Source organism: Melanerpes formicivorus, unplaced genomic scaffold (assembly GCF_026170545.1).
Source record: "Melanerpes formicivorus ecotype bairdi unplaced genomic scaffold, bMelFor1.0.p_v2 SCAF_36, whole genome shotgun sequence".
NCBI lineage: Eukaryota > Metazoa > Chordata > Aves > Piciformes > Picidae > Melanerpes > Melanerpes formicivorus.
In genome coordinates, this window is record NW_027142388.1 from 976,781 (window position 1) to 1,003,912 (window position 27,132).

At 50.6% G+C, this 27,132-nt stretch overlaps 2 protein-coding genes across 2 annotated transcripts; one reads left to right on the forward strand and one right to left on the reverse strand.

Annotated features, from left to right (window-relative positions):
- On the forward strand, positions 1-16,224 carry HNF1A (HNF1 homeobox A). The gene is made up of 10 exons (XM_068157174.1): positions 1-935; positions 7,557-7,756; positions 8,488-8,674; positions 9,135-9,373; positions 10,067-10,224; positions 12,239-12,440; positions 13,716-13,907; positions 14,163-14,284; positions 14,566-14,707; positions 15,298-16,224. The coding sequence occupies exons 1-10, from the start codon at positions 601-603 to the stop codon at positions 15,423-15,425; spliced, it is 1,905 nt and encodes a 634-aa protein (XP_068013275.1). The 5' UTR covers positions 1-600; the 3' UTR covers positions 15,426-16,224.
- A 1,097-nt stretch (positions 16,225-17,321) lies between these two features.
- Positions 17,322-21,248, reverse strand: CUNH12orf43 (chromosome unknown C12orf43 homolog). The gene is made up of 6 exons (XM_068157177.1): positions 21,109-21,248; positions 20,625-20,670; positions 19,707-19,805; positions 19,188-19,258; positions 18,787-18,874; positions 17,322-18,425 (listed from the first exon to the last, which is right to left on the reverse strand). The coding sequence occupies exons 1-6, from the start codon at positions 21,239-21,241 to the stop codon at positions 18,074-18,076; spliced, it is 789 nt and encodes a 262-aa protein (XP_068013278.1). The 5' UTR covers positions 21,242-21,248; the 3' UTR covers positions 17,322-18,073.
- Positions 21,249-27,132: the final 5,884 nt, after the last annotated feature.

Sequence of the window (27,132 nt, forward strand, 5' to 3'; positions counted from 1 at the left end):
CCTCACCACTGCTGGAGCTCTGCAATCTCCCACGGGCAGCAGCCACTCTGGAGCCACTTGTGGCCTGGCACAGCTCTTCCTTTGGGTACCATACCTGCTCCTTGCTCTAGAGCTAGCAGGGCCAGCAATCAGCCACATCTCTGTCCTCCTTTTCCTGGTTTTCTGTCCACAGCTTACTTTTACATGCTGCAGACCTTCTACCCCTTCATTCTACTCTCCTTCTCTCCTCTGCTTCCCTCCCTTTCCCCCTCCCCCTGCCTTCTCTCCCTCTGTACTTTGTGAACTGCTGCTGCAGTGCTGAAGTCCAAAGTTCAGTAACTTACTAAGCACACAGATAAATATGAACCTTGGAGAATTTACATTGCTCCAATGTAAACAGATAGCCAAGGGTCCCTTTATCAGCACTGGCTCAGGACAGTCGTGGGGGGTCTGAAGTGGCTCAATTTTGTATTTTGCTTTTTTGGGGGGTGTGAAGGCGGGAGGCTGCGCGGTGCCCGCTCCGCTGACAGTCGGGCGCCGTTACCTCGGGAACATGGTGTAGGGAAAGCTGGAGGCAGAGCCACCTGAAATCCAAAGCCAAGAGACACCAGCCTGAAGACCATGGTCTCGAAGCTGAGTCATCTTCAAGTGGAGCTGCTGGGAGCGCTGCTGGAGTCAGGGCTAACCAAGGAGACCCTGATCAAGGCGCTGAGCGAGGCGGAACCCTACGCGCTGCAGAGCGAGAGCCAGCGCGCCATCAGTGCCCTGCAGGGCGAGAAAGGGGAGCCCTGTCCTGACATCCACACCCTGCCCAACGGAGCCGCCGACTCCCGGCTCTCCGACGATGAAACCTCCGACGACGGGGAGGAATTTACCCCTCCAATCATGAAGGAGCTGGAAAACTTGAGCCCTGAGGAGGCTGCTCACCAGAAGGCTGTGGTGGAGAGACTATTACAGTAAGGACGGATTTGCTGCTCCTCTTTGCTGCTTTCCTGTGCTCTCCCTCTAATTCTCTTTTCCTTTCTCCTTCTGATTAGCATCCCTGGCATTCACAGCTGATCTAGCTGCTCACAGTCTCCATCCATGCCATGACTAGCAGCCCCAAAACATCCCCAATTTCTTGATGAAGGCTCAGACTTTCCTTTCATCTCACTTAAAATGCATGAAGGGAGCCATGGAGCCTCATCACCTACATGACGTGCTCATATGGCCACGGCTTCTCTCTGAATGTCAGGGTTTAGGCTTGGAAGTTTCCATGTGATTCACAATTTCAGTCATCAGGAAAGAAAAAAAGACCATAAATAAAGGAAAAAAAAAATCTGGTCACTCTTATCCAGTGAGGATCTATGGTGAAGTGAAGCTGCAATGCTTCCCCACTGTATTTAAGGAGAGTAATACTGCTAATTTCACTGGGGTTTGCTAAAGATTATTGGCCAAAGACAAACCAAGAGGGCTTGTTTTTGTCATTCTCACGAGTGCAAAAGTCTCCTGACTGCAAAAGATATTTTTCTTGTAGAAAGAGCACACACCAAATACACATGGAGGTTAAAACACTCTGCTTCTCCCACCCACTGCTTGACACCAGTAGGAAGCCCACATGCAGCACCTATAATTGTTTACAGGTTTTACTGTCACACCAATTTGCCTTTGTATGCAAGCATTTTGGAGATCAAAAGACAGGAAACGTTCCCTGAACCAGTAAGCCTCACAATAGGCTTGAGAAGCATTCACCAGGATTTCCATTTGGGATTCTTGCTGGGACACAATTCCCACAAGAGACCTAAGAGGTCTGTCCAGATGAGGACCATCCCCATCCAACCTGTCTATTGCAAGAGAACCTCATCTATCTGTTCTGGTGGTATTTTGCAATGACAAGGTGATCAAAGACAAAAAGATGCAGAAACATCCTGTGTTTATAATCTTCACTAGAACTAAAACACATCTAGAGAACTCCTCAGGCCAGCTGATCGCTGCCTTTGTGTGCCAAGGAAATGAACATCAAGAGTAACAACAAGCAAACATCAAATACCCCCACCGAAGGCTATGGCTTGAGAAGCAGCAGGACAAGAGTTAGCATTCACTCCGACTACTTAGAAGAAAGCTCCCGTGCAGAATGGGAGTTGATGACTCTGCAGTACCCAACAGAGGGAAATCCACAGGATCAGCTCTTACCTGGGTGGGGAAACATCCCCAGCAATGCAGTCTGGCCCAGTCTGTCTCCCCCTTCCAGCTCTGTCACAACTTTCAGTCTCCTCTGCTCCCTTTAGCTCGTTTCCCTTCTCTCTTCACTTCTGTCTCTGCTATTACTCCCATTTTGTTGTTGTCCTGGCTAATTCTTCCTGTCTTCCACTCTTTTTCTCCCCCTCATCCTTGTCTCCTTCTCATCTTCCTGAGTCTGCGTACAGGTCTTGGGGTAGTTTGAGCCCAGTGGCACCGGGCGGGCCCTGGCTAGTTACTAATTATCCAATGGCTTTATTATTTCTCTTTTGTCTTATAAATTTATAGATCAAAAGACCCTGATATGCTTTTTGATCATTAACTTCTGATCAGGTATCTCTCCACAAGGGAAGCCATGGAAGCTGAAGAAGAGCACCTGGCTCTATCCCATTCTCTAATGAATGCCACCTGCTGTGATCTAAGGACACATGGATACAGGGAATTCTTTCCTGCCACCCTCGCTTCGGCATGAATTCTTCCTTCTGACCCTCCCTGCCTTTCTAGGAGCTTGCTTCCACCCTTCCCTGTGCTCACTGCGAGCCTCAGCACAAGTCTCACCTCCTTTGCAAACCTGTGATATCAATGCCTTCCATCTCTCCAGTCATCCATCCAAGCAGCATTCCCATTTCCAAATGGCACTGAGGTACAGGGACATTCTATGACCTCCCCAAAGCCCTAAGATAGCACAGAGGGGACTAGGCAAGAACAAGGATTTCCTAAGCCTCATACTGAGTCTTAATTGCAAAGCTTTACTCTGAAACACCAGTCCCCTGTACCACAGGACAGAGCAGTTCACTTCTGCCGCTGAGGACAGGATGAGGGAGCCAGGAGCCTTAGTTTCACAAGCCAACCAGGAATATGCTTAGGGAAGAACAGATCAAAACCAGTCAAGGTGAAATGGAAACAGTAGGAAGTCTGTGTTGACATGGTTCAAATTTCTGGTCAAAGACTGGGGAAAAAAAGCCTGTATGTCTGAGAGTCTGTTCCAAACTCTGAACCAGTGGCAAGGCTTGGTAATAAGTAAGCAGTTGTCATCTGAAGGGTTTTCATTTTGAGAACTTGCCTTTCCATTAATAGATGCCTTAAATCCTTAAACTAGTATTAAATACTGTCAGACAGGGCAGAGCAGGCTGAGAAACTACTCCTAGCAATTAGTAAAAGGAAGGCAGGCAAGAACCTCCATGCCCAGGGATTCCCAGCAGGACCTCAATGCTTGCAAATCCACCTGGGCACCTGCAGGAGGATTTCAGACTCAGAACCCAATGGAGGCACTCATGCCATCAGGCAGGAACCTCTTTGGCCCTCAGCAACTCCTGGTCTGAGACTGCAGACCACATTTTAAAAGAGATTGACTCATGGGCAGCTTTAGTGAGACAAGAAAGGCTGTGTGGTAACTGCAGCCACTGCTAGTGAAGCAGACTCAGAAAGCTGTCCCTTGCTGGGCTTTCCAGGAGCTGGAAAGGATAGAAATGACAGCACCAAGAGACCAAGTATGTCCTGACAGCACCACTAAAGGCAAAGCTACAGTTTGGAAAGCACCAGTCAAAGCTGAGTGAAATAAGGGTGTGGAGGAGATACACCCACACAACCAGGGGCACCTGTGGGCATTGATTAGATTTTGTGCCCACAGCACAAAAAAAGATGCTAAAGGCAGTTCAGGCAAAGGATCCTCTGGTAAAGAACCAGCACAGTTCCACTCTGTCCCCTCAGCTGTCCACTGATCTTCCATGCATCTACAGGTTTAATAACACTCTTTCCAGATCACTTCTGCAGAAAGCAGACTCTGTCATGACAAGGAATATAGAACTGAGCTGTGTGCAGTCACTTCCCCAGAGCAGAAGGCAGAGAGGCTTTCCTGGGTGAAGGGGCAGATCACAGCAGCACAGGTACAGCAAATGGAGAGGGGTACAAGGACATTTCACCTGCTGGACAAGGGGTGAAGTTCCATTAGGAAAGACAGAAATGGAGATAAGCTGCAGATTTTCCCTGGAGGCAGGGATAAAAGCATGTTTTCCATGAGGAACAAACAAAGCTGTAACGACACAGGTCCAGTCTTTTCCCCATGCAAGAATGGCTCTGGATGGGGAATCTGGAGATGAAGCTGCCACACCCCTTTCATTTCACATATAAAGCAGGCCAAGTTCAGCAGAAAGGAGCCCTGTGGTCTTACCTTCCCTGCTCTCTGCTTAGCCCAGCTCCAGGCTGTGCACTGACACCGGTCAGGGTTGTCTAGCAGGCTCCAGAGGAAAGGGCCAGAGGATGGTCCTGAGTACTTCACAGCTCTGAACCTCTGTTTAAGCAAGGTCTGGTCCAAAGCAGCAATTCAGAACCCACCTCAAGGGAATGAAAGCTTCTTTTGCCTGAGAAAGAAGAAAAGGAGAGACAGAGAGAATGAGGAAGAAGAGGTGAGAGAAAGGAACAAAAGAATAGTCAGGAAGAGTGAAGGAGGGAGAAGGTCCCCTGAATGTTGCATCTCCAGCTCTCTGGAATGGGTTTTCTTTAATGCTAACAACTTGATATTTACTTTCCATTTAAATTTGAGATGTTGCTATAAATTATCAACCAGCCTCTTGTTCCCTTTGAGTTTATAACTAACTACCTGGGTTACTTATTGTTCAGGTAACAAAAGGGAGGTGAAAACGCCCTTAAAAAGTGACCTCAGAACTAAGAAAATGGGAAGCTGGCATGGAAAGGGGACCCAGGCCCCTGTGGCTGAGATGAGCCAGGGAGAGGGGGCAAGAAGCAGCAGAGAGCAAGACTTAGGAAGAAGGAACTAAAACTGTGCGAGAAGTTGGAGAAAGAGATTAGTCCTTGGAGGACAGGAGAGGGACACAGCTTGCATCTGGGGAGACAAGGATGATAAAAAGCAGAAAACCAGGTAGGAGGTAGAGAAGGAGAGCCTGGGCAAGGCAGAGGCATTTCCACAGTTCCTACTCACTGAAGCACTGAGATTTTAGTGTAGCTACAACCAGGAGAACTTGTTCAGGGTGAAATCCTACCCTCTGTTAGTCAATGACAGTCTTATTACCAGTGGCAGAGTGAAGGCTGCAATTTCTGTTGTCCTAGTCAAGGGTGAAGGCTCTGCAGGTGGAACCTGCACCTAGGCAGTGGTTCATATGAGGGTTCAGCTGGCCAGCTGCTATCTGTGCTGTGGGGCAGCCTGAGGCCAGGAGGAGTTGCTGCCCTGGTGTTACAGCTTGGCCTCTGCCAACTGCCAGACTAGCTAGGAGCTCATGCAGCTGCCCTGTGAAGTCACACTGTGTCAGGAGTCCTCTGCACTGCTGTGCCTCGAAAAGCTCCCTGCTTTGTCTCAAAGGAAAGAAAAAACACAGGGTTTTAGTCACTGTGAGAAGAGACTCACGGATACTTCCTGCTTTATTCCTGCCGTAAAGAAGTGAGGGTCTCCATAGGGGAGACCAAAGGGACTGACTGTGGTGCAGGGAGGAAATGGAGACATAACAGAGGTTTCCATCAGAGATATCACAGTCCTTCCTCTTTCCATCTGAGCCACAGCTTGAATCTAAGAGACCAGACTTTCCAAGTCTGAGTCTTTTCTTCTTGTGTAATGAACTCAAGGTGCAGGTGCTGGACAGACTATCAAGAGTACAAAGGTTTGAGCCTGGGCCCTGGTTCTGACAGCAGTAGAAGGGGAAAAAAAAACACCACACCAAGGGAAGAAAAGCTTTTGTAAGTTCAGCCTGGTTTGAAGCTTCTGAAAGACCAAGATGGCTACGGAAAGAAGCTAGAAAACAGCAGCCTGTCTAGCAAGTGTCCCATCAGAAAGATAAGCAAATGTTCCTATTTTAAGAGAGCAGGTTCTTCAGCAAGCTGTAACAGACAGTGTCCCTGTCACACTTTAACTGCAGCAGAGCTTGCTCCTTGGACTACCCAACCACTGGGAGAGGGGATGCAGGGGAGCAGAGATAAGGGTGTTTGTTCTGAGAGAACAGGTGTGGACTTCGTCCTCCTTATCACTGTGCAGCCTCTGGCAACCTCCTGAGTCAACAAAGCAATGAGCTGTTGCCTGTTGCTCAGCCCTGTGTGCTCTTATGACAGTTTCCAAGCAATCCTAGATCCCTTTTCCCCTGGGTTGCTCCGTGGATGCTGGTGGTGATGCCACACCTGCAGCATGCAGCCACTTCCAGCAGGCATTTCACACAGAGAATACAGAAGGATGCTCTCTGGTGAAACTGAACCAAAGCTTTTTCTGCAGAGAGGCTCCTGCACTGTTGGGATGTAGACTGCCTGGTCTCACACCTTTCTGTTTCCACTGTCATGCTAAGCTCTGATGAAATCAATACACTCAAAGAAGCCACAGTCATGTGTTCTATTTTCCTTAGGAGCCCTCATCAATATTCTAGCTGGAGACCCTAAATGTCAGAGATTCACATCTCTTATGAAATCAGATTAGCTTCTCAAATACTGTGTGGGTCTCAAACAGGTCTGTTCCCTCAGCTGCTGCCCCAGAGGAATGAGTGGTTTGCCAGTTGGTCTGTATTGCATTTAGAAGCTCGAGTGGCTTGCATGGCAGAGGTGCAAGAATATCAACCTGGATAGCTTGGTGTGTACCTGTGCACACATAGCTCCCATGCAACAGAGTGATGAAAGCCTGTTTTCAGTTCTTGAATCGCTGCAAGGCAACCCAGCCTGGGCTGGAATCAGGGCATGAGCTAGGTTCAGCCTAATACCACAATGAATCTGTCTTAGAAGTACCCCTTGGAATACCAAGCACCTCTGCCTTAAAGAAAGGGAGGGAGAAAGAGAGAAGAAAAGCTAAGCAGGGAATGGAAAAAGAGATGTCAACTGTGAGAAGGAGATCTGTAGTCATAAACCATCCACCTGAACACTGAAATGCAGTGTCACTTCCCTCCTCATGCCGCTTCTCACCAGCAGCCACGTATGCTTCCCACTCATGTTCCTTCCCAGCAGAAAGCTTCATCCTTGCTCACACCCCTGGTCAGCACTTGTCCATTTACAGATGATTGCTGTGTAGACAGAACAGCCCAGAGCCTTGTAATCAAATGAGTACAGACAGCAGAGACTATGTCCATGCACTGGGAAGTTCCCTTCAGAACCAGTCCCCTTGTAAGGGCAGATCCAGGTGCCTACAGAGAACAGTCCCAAGGAAGCCAGCACTGCAGCTGTTGTTTTCCCCTGAGTGCAGAGTCAGAACTGAACAAGGTACCACACTGGGAAACAGCCTTCCCTGATGCAACCAGTTAACAGCCCAGCCCCACCACATGCAGTGGTGGTTGCAGGGTGCACCTCAGAAGGTATTGATGCACTTCCTTGGAACCCAGCTCTGCTGTGTGCAGGTCTTAGGTCGCTCTATGCTGAGAAGTGTTTTCTGCTCCTTCCAGAGAGGACCCCTGGCGAGTAGCAAAGATGGTGAAATCCTACCTCCAGCAGCACAACATCCCTCAGCGTGAGGTGGTGGACACTACTGGTCTGAACCAATCTCACCTCTCACAACACCTCAACAAGGGCACTCCCATGAAGACCCAGAAAAGGGCAGCCCTCTACACCTGGTATGTCCGCAAGCAGCGAGAGGTGGCCCAGCGTAAGTATGGCAGCGACTGCTCTCCCATCTCATTTACATGAAGCCCTCTGCTCTCCCCTGCTAATCCCAGCCAAGAAAAACTGGAAGGAAAAGCCACTTGTGGCAGGGAAGTCTAGGCCAGCATTCAGTGGTGAGGTGAACCAAAGAGCACATGGACAAACACTTCCTTGTGAAGCACCTGCAGTCACCCACCCCGCACTCTGGCTAAAGGGAAGCAACTAATGCTCTCTGTGTGCAATTAGCTCTGCACCTATCCCCAGACTCAGCAGTTTCAGCTGAACAGTTGCTCAAGCTACAGAAAGCAGCAGGCTTCCATGAAAGCACTGTGCAGAAATCCACTGTGGACTCTCACCTCTGGCCCTCTAAGCCCCTTTGTCACAGGCAATGGGAATCACCCCTGCAGCTTGCAGTCCTGCATCCAGGAACTTGACTGGAACAGGCCTCACTTCATTTTGTACTGGTTGGTGCAAGTAAAAGGGGACAGTTGGGTTTTGGAAAGCAGGATTCCAGCCCTGCCTACTTTAAACTTAGCTGCCCTTGCTTTCACTACTGCAAGGGAGGAGCAGAGATGCAATGCATGCAGGAGAAAGCACAGGTCCATCAGATTAGGGAGCTTTCTTCCCACTCCATTTAGATTCAGCCCTCTTGTCTTGCACAAGATGTTCTCCAAGGGTAAGCTGCACTGGGCCTGCTTCCAGAAAGCAAACTCCCTTGCCCCTTTGTGCCTACAGAATTCACACATGCTGGCCAGGGTATCCTGGCAGAGGAGCCCATGGGAGACGACCTGCCCACCAAGAAAGGAAGAAGAAATCGTTTTAAGTGGGGTCCTGCCTCACAACAGATCCTGTTCCAAGCCTACGAGAGACAGAAAAACCCCAGCAAAGAAGAGAGAGAGGCACTGGTGGAAGAGTGCAACAGGTAAAACTGGTGTGTGGCTTGGGGCGGCGGGGGCACGGCGGGCGGCGGGGGCACGGCGGGCGGCGGGGGCACGGCGGGCGGCGGGGGCACGGCGGGCGGCGGGGGCACGGCGGGCGGCGGGGGGCACGGCGGGCGGCGGGGGCACGGCGGGCGGCGGGGGCACGGCGGGCGGCGGGGGCACGGCGGGCGGCGGGGGCACGGCAAGGCCTCCGTGCTCTCCGGTGTTCGCTAGCACTGAGGCCAGCCAGCAGTACAGCAGCAGAGGTCACCACTAAGACTACCCACGTTTGAGTGACACGCCACAGAGAAGCACTCGCTGCCCACAGAGGCCCAGCCATGTCTCCTGCCTTCTGCACCCGGCAGGTCCTGCCGCAGCGTGCCAGAGCAGAGCCCCGCCGGGGCCGCGCACTCGCTGTGCCCCAAGCCCAGCTCTGCAAGGCTCTTCTGCTTCCCCCGGCAGAGCGGAGTGCATCCAGAGAGGCGTTTCCCCATCGCAGGCGCAGGGCCTGGGCTCCAACCTGGTGACGGAGGTGCGGGTTTACAACTGGTTTGCGAACCGTCGGAAGGAGGAGGCGTTCCGGCACAAGCTGGCCATGGATACCTTCAGCGCCCCGCAACCCGCCCCAGCTCCCGCGCTGACCCCGCACAGCTCCTCCTCCCTCCAGCCGCCGCCTGCGCTCTCACCCAGCAAAGTTCACGGTAAGAGGCAACCTCAGGGAGCACCGGCAAAGCTGCGGGTGACCCCAAGCCCACCCCTTTAGGAAGGGGAACCCACAGGTAGAAAAAGCAGACTTGGTGGGAGGGCAGAGCACAGGCCACAGCGAGAGGCTGCCCCCAACTGAGGAAAGCAGCCAGAACTGCAGGGGGACAAAGCTCAGAATAACCTTCAGCTACATCTCCTCCCTCACTCTTTGACATCCTGCACTCGCTCCAAGTTGGCAGGCAGGAATCCCTTCTCAAGGGGTCATCCCCCAGCTGCCATTGCATGTCCATTCATGGCACCTCCTACCCTTTGCAATCTACATCAGCACCAGCTGACCCTGTGGGCCAGTCTCCAGGCATCAGGAAAGCTCATTCTCCACCCAAAAAGAGCTGATAATGGCTCTCACCCTGGAAGGATCTTGCTGGGATTCTCTCCACTCAAAACCCACATCCCGAAGGGTGGCTCCTCGTGAGTCCAGTTTGCTCTCTGCAGCACGCACAGCCATGCCTTAGTACCTGAGGGAGCAGCTGCACCAAGTTGCAGAGGGCTGAGAATGCCTGTTCTGGCTCCCTTGTCTCTGCCTCAAATACCCAAAGGCAAGCACCTGCACAGGGAACTGAACTTAGCACTTGCCAAAGCTTCTCAGTTTCTTGGTTTTGACAACCAGTTTCCTTCCTGTTGTGATGCAGGAGTGAGGTACAACCAGCAGCCAGCCAGTGAGGCAGAGTCCCCCAGCAGCAGCCACCATGGAAACAGCTCCATGGTGACCACCCAAACCATCCTGCATCAGGTTTCTCCCCCTGGACTGGAGCCCAGCCAGAACCTACTGAGCACAGACACTAAGCTGGTAAGTACTTTCAGTTCTGGTGAGTGGAGTGTGTCAGATCCTCTGCCCATGGTGACAACATGGACTATTCAGAATTAGATTTTCCTAGAAAACTCTTAAAGCCACCTTCTCACAGAGATATTGCACAGCCACTTTGCACTGAGCATGTAACACGAGCAGTCCTGGGACACAGGCACCCTCCAAACTGCTGCTGGGGGGCAGGGTGAGCATAAAGGCAAGTGGAGCCATTTCTCATGATCACAGCAGCCTGTTGTGGAAACAGCTGAGCTCAAGGGATGATTTCCTTCTTCCCTGGAAACCATTCTCTCCACCTCTCATTTGAACTCTGCACATCTCAAGATAGTTGATCAGCCCCCAGTGGGATCAGCAGAGCAGTGACCCACACTTACAGCTCTGAAGGCTGAGCCCAGCAGCCTGCACGTAGCAAGCACCCCTGAGACATGCACCAGGTACCCAGACTGCAGCAATCTGCCTTCTCAAAGCACATCTCCTTTGGAGATTTGGCTACACCTTCTCCCACAACCAGCAGGGCTCAGCTTGCACATGGTCCCTTGCTTACAGGGAAACAGCTGCCAGAAGTTTGCATTGGTGCTCGCTGGCCAGAGGCAAAGCTCACTATGCAGAAGTATGATTTGAATAGTCAGTCACTCACTTTATTGGCTTGCTGCTCTCTTCCTGAAGAGGAAAAGTCTTTCATGAGGTGCTGAAAATCTTCTGTGGCTGTCTCCTAAAATTGATACCAAGGTGATTGGTCCCACTGCTTAACCTGTCAGTGCTTACTAAAGATTCCTTAGAGCCTTTCATCTGAGGGGGAGGAGAAAAGGGTCTAATACAAAGCAATGAACTTTCTCAGCCCAACCAGAGAAGAGATGAGAAGACTGAGAAGGGATTTAATCAATGTCTATCAATATCTGAGGGCTGAGGGTCAAGAGGGAGGGGCCAGGCTCTGCTCAGTTGCACCCTGTGACAGGACAAGGGGCAATGGATAGAAACTCCAGCACAGGAGGTTCCACCTCAACAGGAGGAGGAACTTCTTCACTGTGAGGGTCACAGATCCCTGGAGCAGGCTGCCCAGAGAGGCTGTGGAGTCTCCTTCTCTGGAGACTTTCCAGCCCCACCTGGATTCATTCCTGTGGGACCTGTGCTGGATTCTATGGTCCTGCTCTGGCAGGGGGGTTGGACTCTATGATCTTCAGGGATCCCTAACATCCTGTGAGCCTCTGAACCATTAGAATGCATTTTGCTGTTCCACTGCAGGTCTTTCCAGGGCTTTGCAGACTCAAAATCCCATCAGAGCACAGGCACAAGTTCCCTGGTTCATTCTGGAGGTTAAGGAAACAGTTGAGTTATTAAATTTCTCAGGGACAGGCTGAATCAGCCAAGGCACAGAAGCACAGAACAGTCCTGTTCTGCCAGGTACCATTCCTCTGAAACATCAGGGAACAACTGCCAAGCATGGTGGCCTGAAAAACACATAGTGTGAGAGAAAAGGTCTAAGGGAATTTTCCAGCAATCCTTTTCAACATCCCAGTCCAAAAGCTCACTGGCCATTTAAAGGCAGTGCTAAGAGCAAGGGAATTTGCAGGCATTTGTCAGAGGAAAAGGTGGAGAAGTGCAGCTCCTGGATTCTGTGCTGAAGTCTGCAGCTAAAACTGCTGTGTCAAATTACCTGAGGCTCTTCACTTCTCAGAGCATCCTCCTCCTCCCCAGCTGTAAAGCAGATGATGAACTTTCCCTGTAGAGACCGTAGGGGGACTGATCTCACTCCTGTCTGTAAAACCCTTAGGATGCTCAGGAGAATTAAATCAGCAAAGACTCTTAGCATTCACCAGCTGACCTCTGCCAGGTAACTGATGAGCAGAGGGAAACTGCAGGCCAGCAAATGTGGGGGTCTTTCCAGCTCACAAGGGATCAGAGCAGGCAGGAAGAAGGCAGAGGACGTTTGTCACAGCTTTGAGACTTGCCATGTTCAGTCTGCTGCAGATGGCATTTTCACCATCCTCCTTTCACACAGGTCTCAGCTCCTGGAGGAACTCTCCCTCCTGTCAGCACCTTGACTGCCCTGCACAGCATAGAGCAAAATCCACACACACTGAGCCAGCAAACTCAAAACCTTATCATGGCATCACTGCCAGGGGTAATGGCAATTGGAGCGGGCGAGACTTCCTCCCTAGCACCAGCATTCACCAACACAGGAGCCTCCACCCTGGTGATAGGTGAGTAGCCTCCTGCACTGACTCAGCTTATGTGGATTCAGATAAGGAGCTCCCTGCCTCATTTCCAGAGACAAAGACACTAAGCTGGCAGTGATGCACCCCTCGGGAGACTGTCACAAACACCAAGGATCTTCAGCAGCACTCCTCCAAGCACCAAGGGAATTAGAGACAGATATTCCTTATTCACTATAGAATTAAGTTACACACACCCCCACATCCTAAAAGCAAGGCACTTGTGCAATGTATTCCTGGGCTCATGTTTTGGTCTCTCTTTGCTGTTCTGCATCTTCCCAAACATAAATGTAGTGCTTCCTTAAAGCCATGAAAACTGAAGCATGTTCATAGTGCTTGAAAGACAAAACATCCTGTTCTCCTTGCTGCCAAGAGCAGCACAGATCCTTTGGAAGGCACTGCAGTAGTTCCTGGGGTTTATCTGTTTCCCTTGGACAGCTTTTCTGGACTTGCATGAGCTTTCATTCCAAGGGCTAATCTACTGCCAAAGTGCATCTCATTAGATAAGGAAAAATAAAGCCTACACTCTCCTCTCATGCTTCCTTCCCAGGAAGAAAGAGACCTTGCTTTGCTCCCTGGTGACAGCTGTGAGCTAGCTTCCACTTCCTCCTTTGTACCTAGGATTATGATATGGATTCTAATGCTGTCCAGACAACATCAAATACAGAGACTCCACGTGGTGGAAATCTTTCAGTGCTGCTTTACAGGAACAGGCTCTGGACAGTTGTAGGAAATGGGGAGCAATGTGTGAAACTTTCTACCTCTTTCTGACTGGTCCAAATTCCATCGTTGTCAGCCCAAGCAAAATGAGCTTAGATTCCTCTCCATGTGGCTGGACAGCTGCAGCATGACTCACTCTGCTGCCAAGGGGTGGGTAAAAAAAAAGAACAAAATGAACTGGACACTGAGAGGATGCTTTGAGTTCCCCTCTGAGCATGGCCTCCCCAGTGCAACCCTAAGCTATCACTAAACTGGGAAGTGAGCTATACTGGTATATAGAGACACACAGAAGACCACTGGAAATCAGAGGTGGCTCTCTGGTACCTGGCTGCCTTATGCATTTTGCACACTCCCTCGTTGTTTTCACGTGCATGACATCTATTCTAAATCACAGATAACACACAGAACACCTGAAAAGCAGGATCCATGTTTACCCTGCAGTGACAGGCCTGCCACAATGCCTGTTTCAGACACCTCTGTTGCAGAGCAGCCACACTCCTCCTATAGTGTGTGACATTGCTGTCATCAGCCCCTGTTTTTCAGGCCTGGCCTCAACCCAGCCGCAGAGCGTCCCTGTAATAAACAGCATGGGGAGCAGCCTCACTACCCTGCAGCCTGTCCAGTTCTCCCAGCAACTGCACCCATCCTACCAGCAGCCCCTCATGCAGCAAGTCCAGAGCCACATCAACCAGAGCCCCTTCATGGCTACCATGGCCCAGATACAGAACCCCCACGGTAAGAGCACGGCCCCACTTGCTCAGGTGAGCAGCACAAAAGCCCCTGCTGGCTGCCTGGCCTAGCAGCACTCTGCCTTTCTTCTGTCATTGCTGCTCCAATTATGAAATTCCTTTCCTGTTGCTTTCATCTCCCCATGCCTCCACCCCCAAGTTCTGGAGGCAGACAGCAGGTGCCCAGGCATGAGAACCAGTCAGGCAGAGCAGTCTCTGCAGAGCTCCAGCACCCACCTGATCTTGTTTTCTCTCTGCACAGCTCTCTATGGCCCCAAGTCTGAGGTGGCCCAGTACACACACACAGGCCTCCTGCCACAGACCATGGTGATCACAGACACAGCCAACCTCAGCACCCTGACCAACCTGACACCAACTAAACAGGTAACAGCCTTCAGCACAAGCCTTTGTTCCCCCACCTTCAGCTGCACCAGTCTGCAGGCAGCTCCTTGCTTGTCAGAGCTTCGGGGGGTGAGGTCGATGGCATCCCAGCAGGATGACCTTTCTTATCTCCTCACCTTGCTGGTACCAGCTGCAATACTGAAAGCTCTGCACTGCATCATCAGGGAGGTTTCATCTCCTTGGAAACTGCACCTGCTCACTCCTCTCTTGTGCCTGTTAGGAGGGATGTAGAAACCAGGCACTGTTGACTTTCTTTTCCATAGGCATTCACACCTGACTCGGAGACCCACACAGAGTCTGGGATGCACACGCCAGTGTCACAGGCACCCACGATACACCTACAGAGCCAGGACACAACCATCCAGCACCTTCAGCCAGGCCCTCGCCTCACCTCCAGCCCTGCAGGTAAGAGCAGCAGCCACTATGATCTTAAACCGCTTATTACCTAAGTTTCCCTTGCCAGATCTGTAAGATCCAGGTAGAAAATGGTCACTGGGGCTCCCGGCTCTCTGAGAGGGCTCCACCAGTGTCTCAGGGGTGTGGAACAGCTGGTACAGGGAGAAGATTCAGAGCACAGTCTGTGTGAAGCCAGGCAGTGGAAAGGGGACCCTTCTTCAGAATCTAGAGAGGAAAATAACCTTAAAGATACTGACAAAAGTCAGTGTGCAGGAGTGTCCAGCCCTGTGGGCACTTTTTAGGTCTCAAAAGCCCACAAGCCCCTCATTAAAAGAGTCCAGTTGGATTTTACTGGTTTTAAGGATGAGCTAGGACATTAACAACTGTCTGGAATCCTCAAAACTGAGCTCTGAAGGTTGTCACCCTCAAGGTTTTCAAGATTGGCTGTGGACCTTAGCAAGGTATATAATGGCACACAAGAGAGGAAAAGATGCTGTGCCCCTGTGCTAGGAGAGCTCAGTCGTGCTGGAAATGTGCACACATAAGGGGACTGCAGTGAATGACAATGTGTACTTAACTTCTGCCTGTGCCTTTGACAGTGTCCTCCAGCAGCCTGGTGCTGTACCAAAACTCTGACTCCACCAACAGCCACAGCCAGCTGCTGCCATCCACTCACAATGTCATCGAGACCTTCATCTCCACCCAGATGGCATCCTCCACTCAGTAACCAAGACAGCTGGCTCAAGGGCGACTGCCACGACCAACCTGTCAGGTGCAGCTCCAGCTGTGTTTGCCATCACTGTCACCACTGCCTCACAGGAGGGAGAGGCTGCTGTGCCCAGCTGACCTCCAGCCCCTACTGCCTTGTATAAATCCCTTCCTCAGCTTCCTCCATGAGAGAAGATGTCCCTGGCTCAAGACAGAAGCCAAGGAAAGATGATGCTGGCACTGCTAAAATCCACTGCCCCCTAAAAAACCCAAGCAAACCTCACAAGCCAGCCCAGAACGACCAGATGTCCTTCTGTGGCTGGCCAAGGAGTCCCACCAAGACAGGGACCTGAATGCAATGTGGTAAAAAAAGCCAGGGTGTGGCTGGGACTTGGACTTTGCTTAGCTCCTCATCAAGCTGGGCCTGTACAAGCCTGCCAACAGCAGACCAAGCCATGCAGCACAGAGCAAGGCTGAGCTGCCAAAGAAGGGACACCACCTCTTCAGTACTCACCTCCTTTGCTGTAATGAAGCTCCACTGAGAACTCCTTGGAGGCAAGGGGAAGAGGAGAGAATTTGGTTCCTGATTTTGCAATGAAATCCAGAAAGAGATTCAGGAACAGCTTGGCACAAACCTGCCAGTGTGGGATCACTGACTACAAGCTACAAATCTTTTAAATACAGAAATCCCAAACAGTCCCAGTCCCAAATGACCTGCTCTAAAATCATGCTGTCCCAGTGGAAATGGCTTGGTTATTTTTGATATAGCTCTGCTTTGTTTTAAATGCAGAAAACAAATTAAAGTTCAACAGCAGCAAGGAGACTCCAGTTTTCTACCATGAACCATGGGGATTCCAGGAGTCAGGGGATGGCACTCACCACTCCCTGACTCTGCAGAGCAGCTGAGAGGTTTCCATGCCCCCCAGACTGCAGCTGCTCTGGGCAAGGGTGTCCCTTTGCATTCACCTAACAGAACAGGGTTCACTCCTAGCTCCCTTGCAGGCTAGATACTGCAGCTCTTGACATGCAAAGAATTCCCCTGGACTTAAAAGTCTAGCTTGCACAAAGTGAAGGGGCTTAGTCCTAAGGATCTACTTTCATAGCTCCTAATTATTCCTCTCTTCTCTATTTACTCTCAACATTTACATGATTGATTGTAACTGACACGAACAAAGCCCCAGTTCAGGCTTTGTGACTCTTCTTTCAGCTGTGAAATGGCTGAAAAACCTTGAGATTAGAACAAGTTCAAGACTCTTGCAAGGTTGAGACACAGGGGAGCTCAAGAGGGAACTCTTTAGTTACCATATCTGGACATTTCAGAACTGCAGATGTCCATTACAGTTTTTAGTGACAAGAGCTTCCTATAGATACCATCAAACATCAGAGCCTAACTCAAATACCTATATTCTCTGGGAAATGTTCTCCTAGCATTGGTTCCTATCTCCCAGTTGCAAATACACACAGAGGTGTGTGAGAGCAGGCTGGGTTAACCCAGGACAGTCCGTATCAGACCTTCTCTGGGGGCAGGGGCTGTGAGACCAGGCTGTGATAACCCAGGACACAGACAGCTGAGCCTTCACCCAGCGACAGTGTCTGGCTCAGACCTAGATGCTTACCAGCAAGTTATGGTTTCCAGTTCCAGTCTTTGTGCTTCCAACACCCAGTAACAGGCACTTTCCTGAAATACTGGAACTGAAATATGAAAGGGTAAGAGCCACACTGAACCCTCCCAAACCCCTGCAGTTCACAGGGACAAAGTCACAGTTAGCTGAAATCACGACTGAAACACAGTAACTTCTAAGTCAGGCTTAAATCCTTCCTGTAGCAATCCAGCACTGATCACCAAGCAACTGAAGAGCCATCTTCAGCCCTCTTTCTGCCAGGGGAGCATCTGAATACAGCAAGAAAGCCAATGTGGTACAAAACCTACCAGGTTAGGCTGGTAGTGTAGCAGAATTTAATAACAACAAATGCCATGAAAAACCTAAATATGAAAAGAAACTTCAACAGACACAACGTGAACAGCACTGATACTTCTAACAGTGCTGAAATAAGCTCACTGCACTCTCTGCTTATATGCAGAGGCCCTGGAGAGGTGCAGATTACAGAGAGATTAGTAACAGGGGGGTTTCAACAACAGATTGTTATGATGATCCTAGGGAAAAAACCCAAGGCGGCCCTGCTGTCTGGCAGGATGCCTTTGATAAATGAGTCTCCCACAGGCTGGAGATATTCTTAGTAGACATCTAAAAGATAAAGAGAGAAAGGAGTTGATCACCTGTTGCCATGTAAACCAAATTCCAATCATCATGTATTTTCTCCAGGATACAAGGTTTGGTTTCATGGTGTGAAGGAACAGGCTGGGAGAGATGTAGCTCTGATTACATCCCTCTGCCACGCAAGGCTGTGCGCTCAGGGTTCAGTCCTCTTACACTGGGCCTACACAAGCAGCAGTGCAGAGAGCTGCTGCGCTAGGAGAACAATGCTGCTTCCCCCAGGGATGCCAACAACACATGAGGTCACTTCATCAGACTTTCAGGCCACTGAGCTTTCAGAACAGCAGCTTTGCCAGTTAATTTTCCCTGATCTGCAGCAGCTCTGGTTGTTAGGGGGTGTTTCAGTCTCCTTCACCCCTCACCATTGCCTGCACTTTGCAAAGAGAAATCTTCATTCTTTTTTCTTCTTCTTCTTCTTTTTCTTCTTCACACCTCCTGCCAGTACTGAGCTCTCTGCATATCTGCTGTCCTCTCTCTCAGGCTGTCCATTTCCAGACACTAGCTGTGGCAAACCTCTGCCAATCTGATCCCCCTCTGCTGGGTCTATTATTTTCCCCTGAACATTGTTTTCTCCTTTGATCTTCTTTTTCTTCTTTATTTTCTGGCTGTGCTCCACATCACACTGACTGTGATCCTGTCTGGAATTCTGGGACAGTGCAGGAAAAGCACTTTGCTTCAGAATGTCTGTGGCTGATACAGCAGCCTCTTGGTACCTTTGCCACTCTTGGTCACTGTCTGTGTCACTGGAAAGGTAACAAAAGAAAGCACTGTTACACGTTTGCCCTGGATTCAGCACAGACAGCAGAATAACCTGAGAGAACACCTGAGAAACACTCCAGAGGCCCTGGGCCTGCAGAGTTAGCTTGCACTTAGCATTTACCCAGGCTGAAGGCCAAAGTGTTCTTCACACACACTAGGAGGAAAGAACTCATACCAATATTTCTAGTTCCCCAGGACTGACAGAAACAAACACAAAATCTGCCCCAGTCAGTGTAGGAGTCACAAACACACACTTCTCGTCTGCCTCCCTTGCCAGAGTCCTAGCTGCCTCTGCAGTGTGGGGTGCAGGAGTGCCTGGGGAACAGAGCAACTGAGCCTACTCACCTGGAGCTGGAGGGCTGTCTCCTTGCTGCGGGGCGAGGTGGCGACGCCCCACAGTCTCCGGGGACAGAAGAGGAGAAGAGGCGAAAGCCTGAAACAGGCAAAGGAGGATTTTAGCCACAAAGTAACCCAGAAGTGAAAGCAACCAACAGCCCTTCCCTGGGAAGCCTCACTGCTGTCAATGCCTTGCCACAGTGCCTGGCAGTAATTATTTGGGATTGTCTGGGAGGACTTAGGGCACAAAGATCAAAGCTTCCCAGGAACAGCCTTCAGGGTTACCAAGAGAAATTCTTCCGCTGCAAATGCTTACCCGGGCGTGCAGCTGGCACCAGCCAGGATCCATCCCACTCCTCACCACTGAATAACCTCACCAAGCAGCCAGAGTGGCTGTGGCTGGCACTCACCATCATCTGCAGAGTCAGACTGCTGCACAGTTTGGGAAGGTTCTGACGAGTCCTTCATGACGGTGATGAAGCTAAACAGAAAAGCCCAGGCAGAGCTTAGAGAGGGTGGTGCAAACTGAACCCAGGCTGGGTGTTCCCAGGAAACAAGACTGGAGGGAGATGCCACATGGCTTGGTACTTTTTCTTAGTGAGGCTGCCTCACCTCCCTGATTTCCAAAGCAGACCATGCCTTGTGTCCTTAGCAACACATGCCACAGGAATGACTTAAAGGCAACATTTTTGAAGCCAGCTCTGAACACCAGGAATTCCATCTCCCCAGGGCCACATTTACACAAAAAAGGCAGACAGTGGCAGCCCAGAAGCATACTGCCTGAACCAGACACTGGTTTAGGTCATAGGCATAAATGAAAGATTCTCATGACAGCCTTTAAATGACCTTGAATTTCCCACATTCAGCACACAAAAGCATGGGTGTAGCTGACCCCCACAACAAACTCCTTTAGGATTGTGTGCCAATACCTGTCCAGCATTGCTCCCAGTTTCTTTGCAACATGTGCTCTGAACTCTGGTGTTGTCTGTAGCTCATTTCCATCATCACCATGACCATTCACCTCATGCCTGTTTAAAGTAAGAATATGATTATCTCTTTCAAGGCTGATACCATCTGGTGCTCTTACCCCAACAGGAAACAAGGGATTGTAAAATCTCCTAGCCTCTAGTAATTAGCTCACACTTGATATGGAAGACTGCTAAGAGGGAAAAAAATAGCTCAGTAGCAACAGTTCCATTCCCAAGAGCCAGGTAAATGTTATTGAGCCCTTTCCATCACAGTAACTGAATGCTTTTTCTCACTGAAATAGCTGCATGGTGCCCGGACGCTCCATCTCTTAGACACAGTCCTTGTGTATGCTGCCACAATTCATGCAAAATCTGTTTCAGGAGAGTGACTTGGATGCATTTGCCTGGCTGACAGCTTTCAAAGCTGAGCCTAGAGAAAAGCTGCAAACTTAGGACAGCATCACCTCCACTGCAAGGCTCCTAACTCAGCTGCTGCTTTCCAGGAGTGCTTGCCTTTGCAACTGCAACATTTTTTGAGGAAAAGTACATTTTTTAACGTGTAACTGTACTAATCCCTCCATAAGGACACCTGCAGAGTTGGGAGATTCCTGACAGCTGAACTAACGCTGGAACTGACTGCAGTGATAGGTTTTCAACTTCTATCTCCCCCTACTGCTCAAGGGATGAGAAATGTACTTTAACACATTTCCTTTTCCAGATTTCAGCATCACTTCAGATTAGGGTTGGGCTAATTCCTAAAACCCAACAGGCCCTCCTAGTAGTATTAACTGCAGGCATTAACTGTAAGGAGCACAAACACAACAGACATCATTTTCTCCCTTCGGTGGAACCTGTATCTGAAACCAGAAGTAAAAATACCTTAGGCTAGGCTGAGCAGACTGTAACCGGTCCTTTGTTGAGCCACCTGACAAAGGAAGAAGCAAAGACAAGTTTGAAAGAGCAAAAGGCCCTCCTTAGCCCCACTTCGGGCACGTGTGCTTCAGCAGCGTAACGGATCGGGCCTGGAAGGCAATCCGCGCCAGCCTGACGAGGAAAAGAGTTGAGGGACAGCTTCCCACCGCCCAGGCCCCAGCAGACGCGCTGCCCGGGAAGGGGCTCTGGCCCAGCAAGAGGTCGCGCACCGCCGCGGCGCAACCGGCCGCCGGCAGGGCCAGGCCGAGCTCCTCTCCCAGAGCCTACCCGGACTCCCGAAACAGCCCCGCGACCGAGAGCTGGGCCCGCCCGACCACCGCTGCCCTGGGCCGGTGGCGGGGCAGGAGAAGCTGCGGAGGAGCCGAGCTCAGCGCGCAGGGAAGGGTAGGGCACGCCGCAGAGCTTAGCCGGCCGCCGAGCCGAGCCTCACCGCACCGCCGCTCCGTCCGCACCGCCGCTGCCTGCGCAGCGCAGTCCCAGGCGGCCTCCCGGAGCCGTGCTGCCTCCTCGCCGCTGCTGTCCGAGTCGGTGTCCGAGCCGGAGCTGCCTCTGGGCGCCGCCATCTTGAGGGCAGGGCAGGGCAGAGCAGGGCAGGCGCGGGGCGCGCCGGGAGCGGCAGTCCGGCGCTGAGCGCTGCGGCGCGGCCCGGCCGTGCGGGACGTTGTGGCCTCACACGGGAAAGGCGGCAGCCGCTCACGGCTACCACGGGCATCTCCGGGGCTTTCCAGGCGCGGCTGCTTCGCTTCCCCGCGAAAGGGGCCAGGTGAAGGCTGCGCCCTCGGGAAAAGCAGAGCAGCAACGGTGCGCTGCGGGCTGCAGGTCAGGCCTTCCCCAAAGCCGAGGAAGCCTTAGGACACGAATGGAAGCAGCTGCGAGGAGCTGGGCGTCGTATGCAGACCTATGAGATACCACGCAAAGGGAAAGCTTGCACTGGGCATCTGTACCAGAGTGGAGCAGGGCAGACAGCGCCAGTGCCAGCCCTGCTGAGAAACCCCCGAAGGGCAACCAGGGGACCTGTGTGGCCCAACTGCTGTTTCCCACCACTCATTCTCATGGTTTGTGCTGCTGGGAAGAGCGGTGCCCACGGATGGGAAATTACTGAAAACAAACATGGCTTGGTTTTGTGTTTGTCTGTTGCTGAATAACCTCCTCTGCAGTGTTCGTAGAGAAGGAAAATGCTTGTCATTAAAGGATAAAGCTGGAGGAACTGTGAGCACCTGGAATAAAATCCCCACTGCTTTCCCACATCTGGTGATGTCTCTGAGATGGTAATGTCCCTGCAGCAGAAGTACTGACTGCACTGCTGCTGTGGAGATAAACCTTTATTTAGAATAAACCTTTATTTAGAATAAACCAAACCAGGTTGGAAGAGACCTTCAAGATCATCGCATCCAACCCATCAACCAATCCAACACACCTAAACAACTAAACCGTGCAACCAAGCACCCCATCAAGTCTCCTCCTGAACACCTCCAATGATGGTGACTCCACCACCTCCCCAGGCAGCCCATTCCAATGGGCAATCACTCTTTCTGTATAGAACTTCTTCCTAACATCCAACCTGAACCTCCCCTGGCGCAGCCTGAGACTGTGTCCTCTTGTTCTGGTACTGGCTGCCTGGGAGAAGAGACCATCATCCGCCTGTCTACAACCTCCCTTCAGGTAGTTGGAGAGAGTGATAAGGTCACCCCTGAGTCTCCTCTCCAGGCTAAGCAACCCCAGCTCCCTCAGTCTCTCCTCACAGGGCTGTGTTCCAAACCCCTCACCAACTTTGTTGCCCTTCTCTGGACTCGTTCCAGCAAGTCAACCTCCTTCCTAAACTGAGGGGCCCAGAACTGGACACAGGACTCAAGGTGTGGCCTAACCAGTGCAGTGTACAGGGGCAGAATGACCTCCCTGCTCCTGCTGGCCACACTGTTCTTGATGCCGGCCTGGATGCTATTGGCCCTCTTGGCTGCCTGGGTACACTGCAGGCTCATGTTCAGCCTGCCATCAACCAGCACCCCCAGGTCCCTCTCTGCCTGGCTGCTCTCCAGCCACTCTGACCCCAGCCTGTAGCACTGCCTGGGGTTGCTGTGGCCAATGTGCAGAACCTGGCACTTGGATGTGTTAAAATATATAGGGCATATATAGATAGGGCATTCTGATGTTGGAGACAGCACAGAAATCTACCATGAAAACATGAGACAGAATGGGATCCATCTGCTCCAGAAAGTTATTTCCAAAAGAATGTGAGAAAAGAGAGGAGACAGAAGATTAATTAGCAACCCCATGCAGTGCTACAGGCTGGGGTCAGAGTGGCTGGAGAGCAGCCAGGCAGAGAGGGACCTGGGGGTACTGGTTGACATTAGGCTGAACATGAGCCTGCAGTGTGCCCAGGCAGCCAAGAGGGCCAATGGCATCCTGGCCTGCATCAAGAACAGTGTGGCCAGCAGGAGCAGGGAGGTCATTCTGCCCCTGTACACTGCACTGGTTAGGCCACACCTCGAGTCCTGTGTCCAGTTCTGGGCCACTCAGTTTAGGAAGGAGGTTGACTTGCTGGAGCGTGTCCAGAGAAGGGCAACAAAGTTGGTGAGGGGTTTGGAACACAAGCCCTATGAGGAGAGACTGAGGGAGCTGGGGTTGCTTAGCCTGGAGAGGAGGAGACTCAGGAGTGACCTTATTGCTCTCTACAACTACCTGAAGGGAGGTTGTAGACAAGTGGATGTTGGTCTCTTCTCCTAGGCAGTCAGCACCAGAACAAGAGGACACAGTCTCAGGCTGCGCCAGGGGAGGTTCAGGTTGGATGTTAGGAAGAAGTTCTATACAGAGAGAGTGATTGCCCATTGGAATGGGCTGCCTGGGGAGGTGGTGGAGTCACCATCACTGGAGGTGTTCAGGAGGAGACTTGATGGGGTGCTTGGTGCCATGGGTTAGTTGGGTTGGATTGGTTGATGGGTTGGACACGATGATCTTGAAGGTTTCTTCCAACCTGGTCTATTCCTATTCTATTCTATTCCTATTCTATTGTATTCTATTCTAACGTATCTTGGCCTAAGCATCTAATTCCCCTGCTTCTGGCAAGGGAAAGAAAACACATGTCCTTGGCCCATGCAACTGTTCTGTCCATGAATATGGAATGACAAGTTCCAAGCATAACAAATGGACTTCCAGAAAGACATGAAATTTTACCTCAGCTCCCCCCATGGGAGATGTTTTGCTTAGTGCTCTTGCTCACCTTGCCTCATTGGATCTTTCACCGTGGCTTAATGACACTGTTCTGGCCTGACTGTTAGAGGCATGGGGATTCTGGTGACAGACTGCAGCCGTGTTTCAGCTCAGTTATTTGCCTTCACAGATGTCAAGTGCCAGATGCTTCAAAGCCTGCTTCACTCAAGCAGGTCAGGCAAAGTTCAGTGTGCTCCTGGGCCTGCTCCTTGAAATATAGCAGTTTCTAGAGATAAGATCTCTGAGGAACTCCTGTCACACCCCAGAAATATGGTCTCCCACCTTGCTGGTGTGGTACTGAAAACAAAAGTGAAACGAGCAGAAGCTCTTGGAAAGGGCTCTCACTGAACAAAGCCAAAAGGCCACAGACAGGAAATCAGGCATGGAAATTTCAAGGAAGAAAGAGTATTCTGAAATGGAATCACACAGTGATTGGGTCTTCAGCCAGTGAGTTGAAAATACAAGTAAACTGGGGAGAACTGGTGAGAAAAAATACTATTAAGTTCAAGAGTTTGGATTCCTCATAGGTGTATGTCTTCCATAATCAAGAATTTTAGGAGGGAGTTTGTGTGTGCCATAAACACCAACATTATGTGACTTAGATCACAAAAAAGTGGCTCAATCACAATAGTTTGCTTTTATACATACTATGAGAATGAACTGGAAACCAGAGCACAAGACTTCTCTCTACCCAGTTGCCAGCTCCACCAAAGAATGACTTGCACAGCAGTATTAGAATACCCAAGGATAGAAAAGGCATTTCTGCTTCCGCTATGCTTAAGATATATGGCCTTTTGAAAGCTGATTTCTTAGCTTCAGCAACAAAAGCATTCCCTGGCATCACATGCTGTTGCCATTCAGTGTCATTATTATTTGCCAAGGGTAGTAATTCTGAATCATAGAATCATAGAACTGTCAGGTTTGGGAAGGGTCCTCAAGGATCAGCCAGTTCCAACCCCCCTGCCATGGGCAGGGACACCTCACACTAGATCAGGTTGCCCAGAGCCACATCCAGCCTGGCCTTAAAAACCTCCAGGGATGAGGCTTCTACCACCTCCCTGGGCAACCTGTTCCAATGTCTCAACACCCTCATGGGGAAGAACTTCTTCCTAACATCCAATCTGAATCTACCCATTTCTAGTTTTGCTCCATTCCCCCTAGTCCTATCACTCCCTGACACCCTCAAAAGTCTCTCCCCAGCTTTCTTGTAGGCCCCCTTCAGATACTGGAAGGCCACAATTAGGTCTCCTTGGAGCCTTCTCTTCTCCAGACTGAACAGCCCCAACTCCCTCAGTCTGCCTTCATAGGAGAGGTGCTCCAGCCCTCTGCTCATCCTCGTGGCCCTTCTCTGGACACCCTCCAGCACCTCCAGATCCTTCCTGTAATAGGGGCTCCAGAACTGGAGGCAGTACTCCAGGTGGGGTCTCACCAGAGTGGAGTAGAGGGGGAGAATCACCTCCCTCGACCTGCTGGCTATGCTTCTCTTGATGCATCCCAGGATGTGGTTGGCTTTCTGGGATGCAAGTGCACACTGCTGGCTCATGTTGAGCTTCTCATCCACCAGCACCCCCAGTTCCTTTTCTTCAGGGCTGCTCTCAAGCCAGTCTCTGCTCAGCCTATATCACTTCTCATTTTGCTCCATTCATTATCTATCATTACCTGACACCCTAGAAAGTCCCTCCCCAGCTTTCTTATAGCCCCCTTCAGATACTGGAAGGCCACAATAATGTCTCCTCAGAGCCTTATATATATTCTCCAGCTGACCTACTGTTTTAAACTCTCTTCCCATCCTGTTAACCTTAGTTGTAAACAAGATTAGCATTTTCATCCTTATCTTGTATCTCACCCTTTCCATTCATCCAATCTTAGTCATTGCCTTCCTCTGGATCTTTTCCATTTTAAAAAGAAAACACTGTCTATGTGCAGAACAGTAAATAAATTGTTCTAGAAATGCATAGGAATGAAATTCCATTCTAAGAATGGAAATGTTACAATTATCACTGGGCAGCAAAAAAATTCTTCCCTGGCTATGCTGTACTACTGTTCAAGTCGCTTTAGTTAGGTGATACTGGAACAAAGAGACTGTTCTGAGCATTACTTACTCTCATGATTCTGCTACCAGAGATCAACCCTTTTCTACTTTTTATATTGAAATTCTTTTGCCTGTAGACATAGATGGTGAGTAACCTAAGCCAGTCCAAATTTCACAGGCTTATCCTTGTTTTAATCAGCACCTGGAGGATACCATTTGTACCTCTGGGGCTTGTTAACCTCTCATTAATCCGATACTGCATGACAAATTTCTGCCTGAATCTGAAGCTGTGCCAAAACCTGCTGCTTTTGCATCTTTTGCATTTTAGGTAGCCTGCTTTGTGGAAGCAGGTACACTGCAGTGTGGGGTAGGACAGCTTCACAATGTGTGTCCTAGTGACACAGCCACTAGCATTTTCAGATACCATCTTCCTCGGCGCCTCGAGTTTTCCAGTGTGACACATCGGTGCATGTGGCAATTCCAGCAAGGCTGCTGGATGATGACTACTTTGATGTGGGTTTTGCCAAGCCCGCATGCTATTGAAAGCAGTAGGAAGGCTCAGTACAGCTTTTTATCACGGAATGGTAGGAAGGGACCTCCAAAGATCGAGTCCAACTCCTACCAAAGCAGGATCACCCAGGGCAGGTCACACAAGAACACATCCAGCTGGGGTTGGAAAGTCTCCAGAGACGGGGATGCCACAACCTCTCCAGGCAGAGACTGAGCACTTTGTGACTTGCCTGTTCTAACCTCTACAGTAGAGCCATGCAGCCTCAGGCCGTTTGTCAGTACCACAAGCCCTATGAGGAAAGACTGAGGGAGCTGGGGTTGCTCAGCCTGGAGGAGACTCAGGGGTGACCTTATCACTCTCTACAACTACCTGAAGGGAGGTTGTAGACAGGCAGAGGTTGGTCTCTTCTCCCAGGCAGCCAGTACCAGAACAAGAGGACACAGTCTCAGGCTGTGCCAGGGGAGGTTCAGGTTGGATATTAGGAAGAAGTTCCATACAGAAAGAGTGATTGCCCATTGGAATGGGCTGCCCAGGGAGGTGGTGGAGTCGCCGTCATTGGAGGTGTTCAGGAGGAGACTTGCTGGGGTGCTTGGTGCCATGGGTTAGCTGTTTGGGTGGGTTGGATTGGTTGATGGGTTGGACACGATGATCTTGAAGGTCTCTTCCAACCTGGTTTGGTTTATTCTATTCTAAATAAAGGTTTA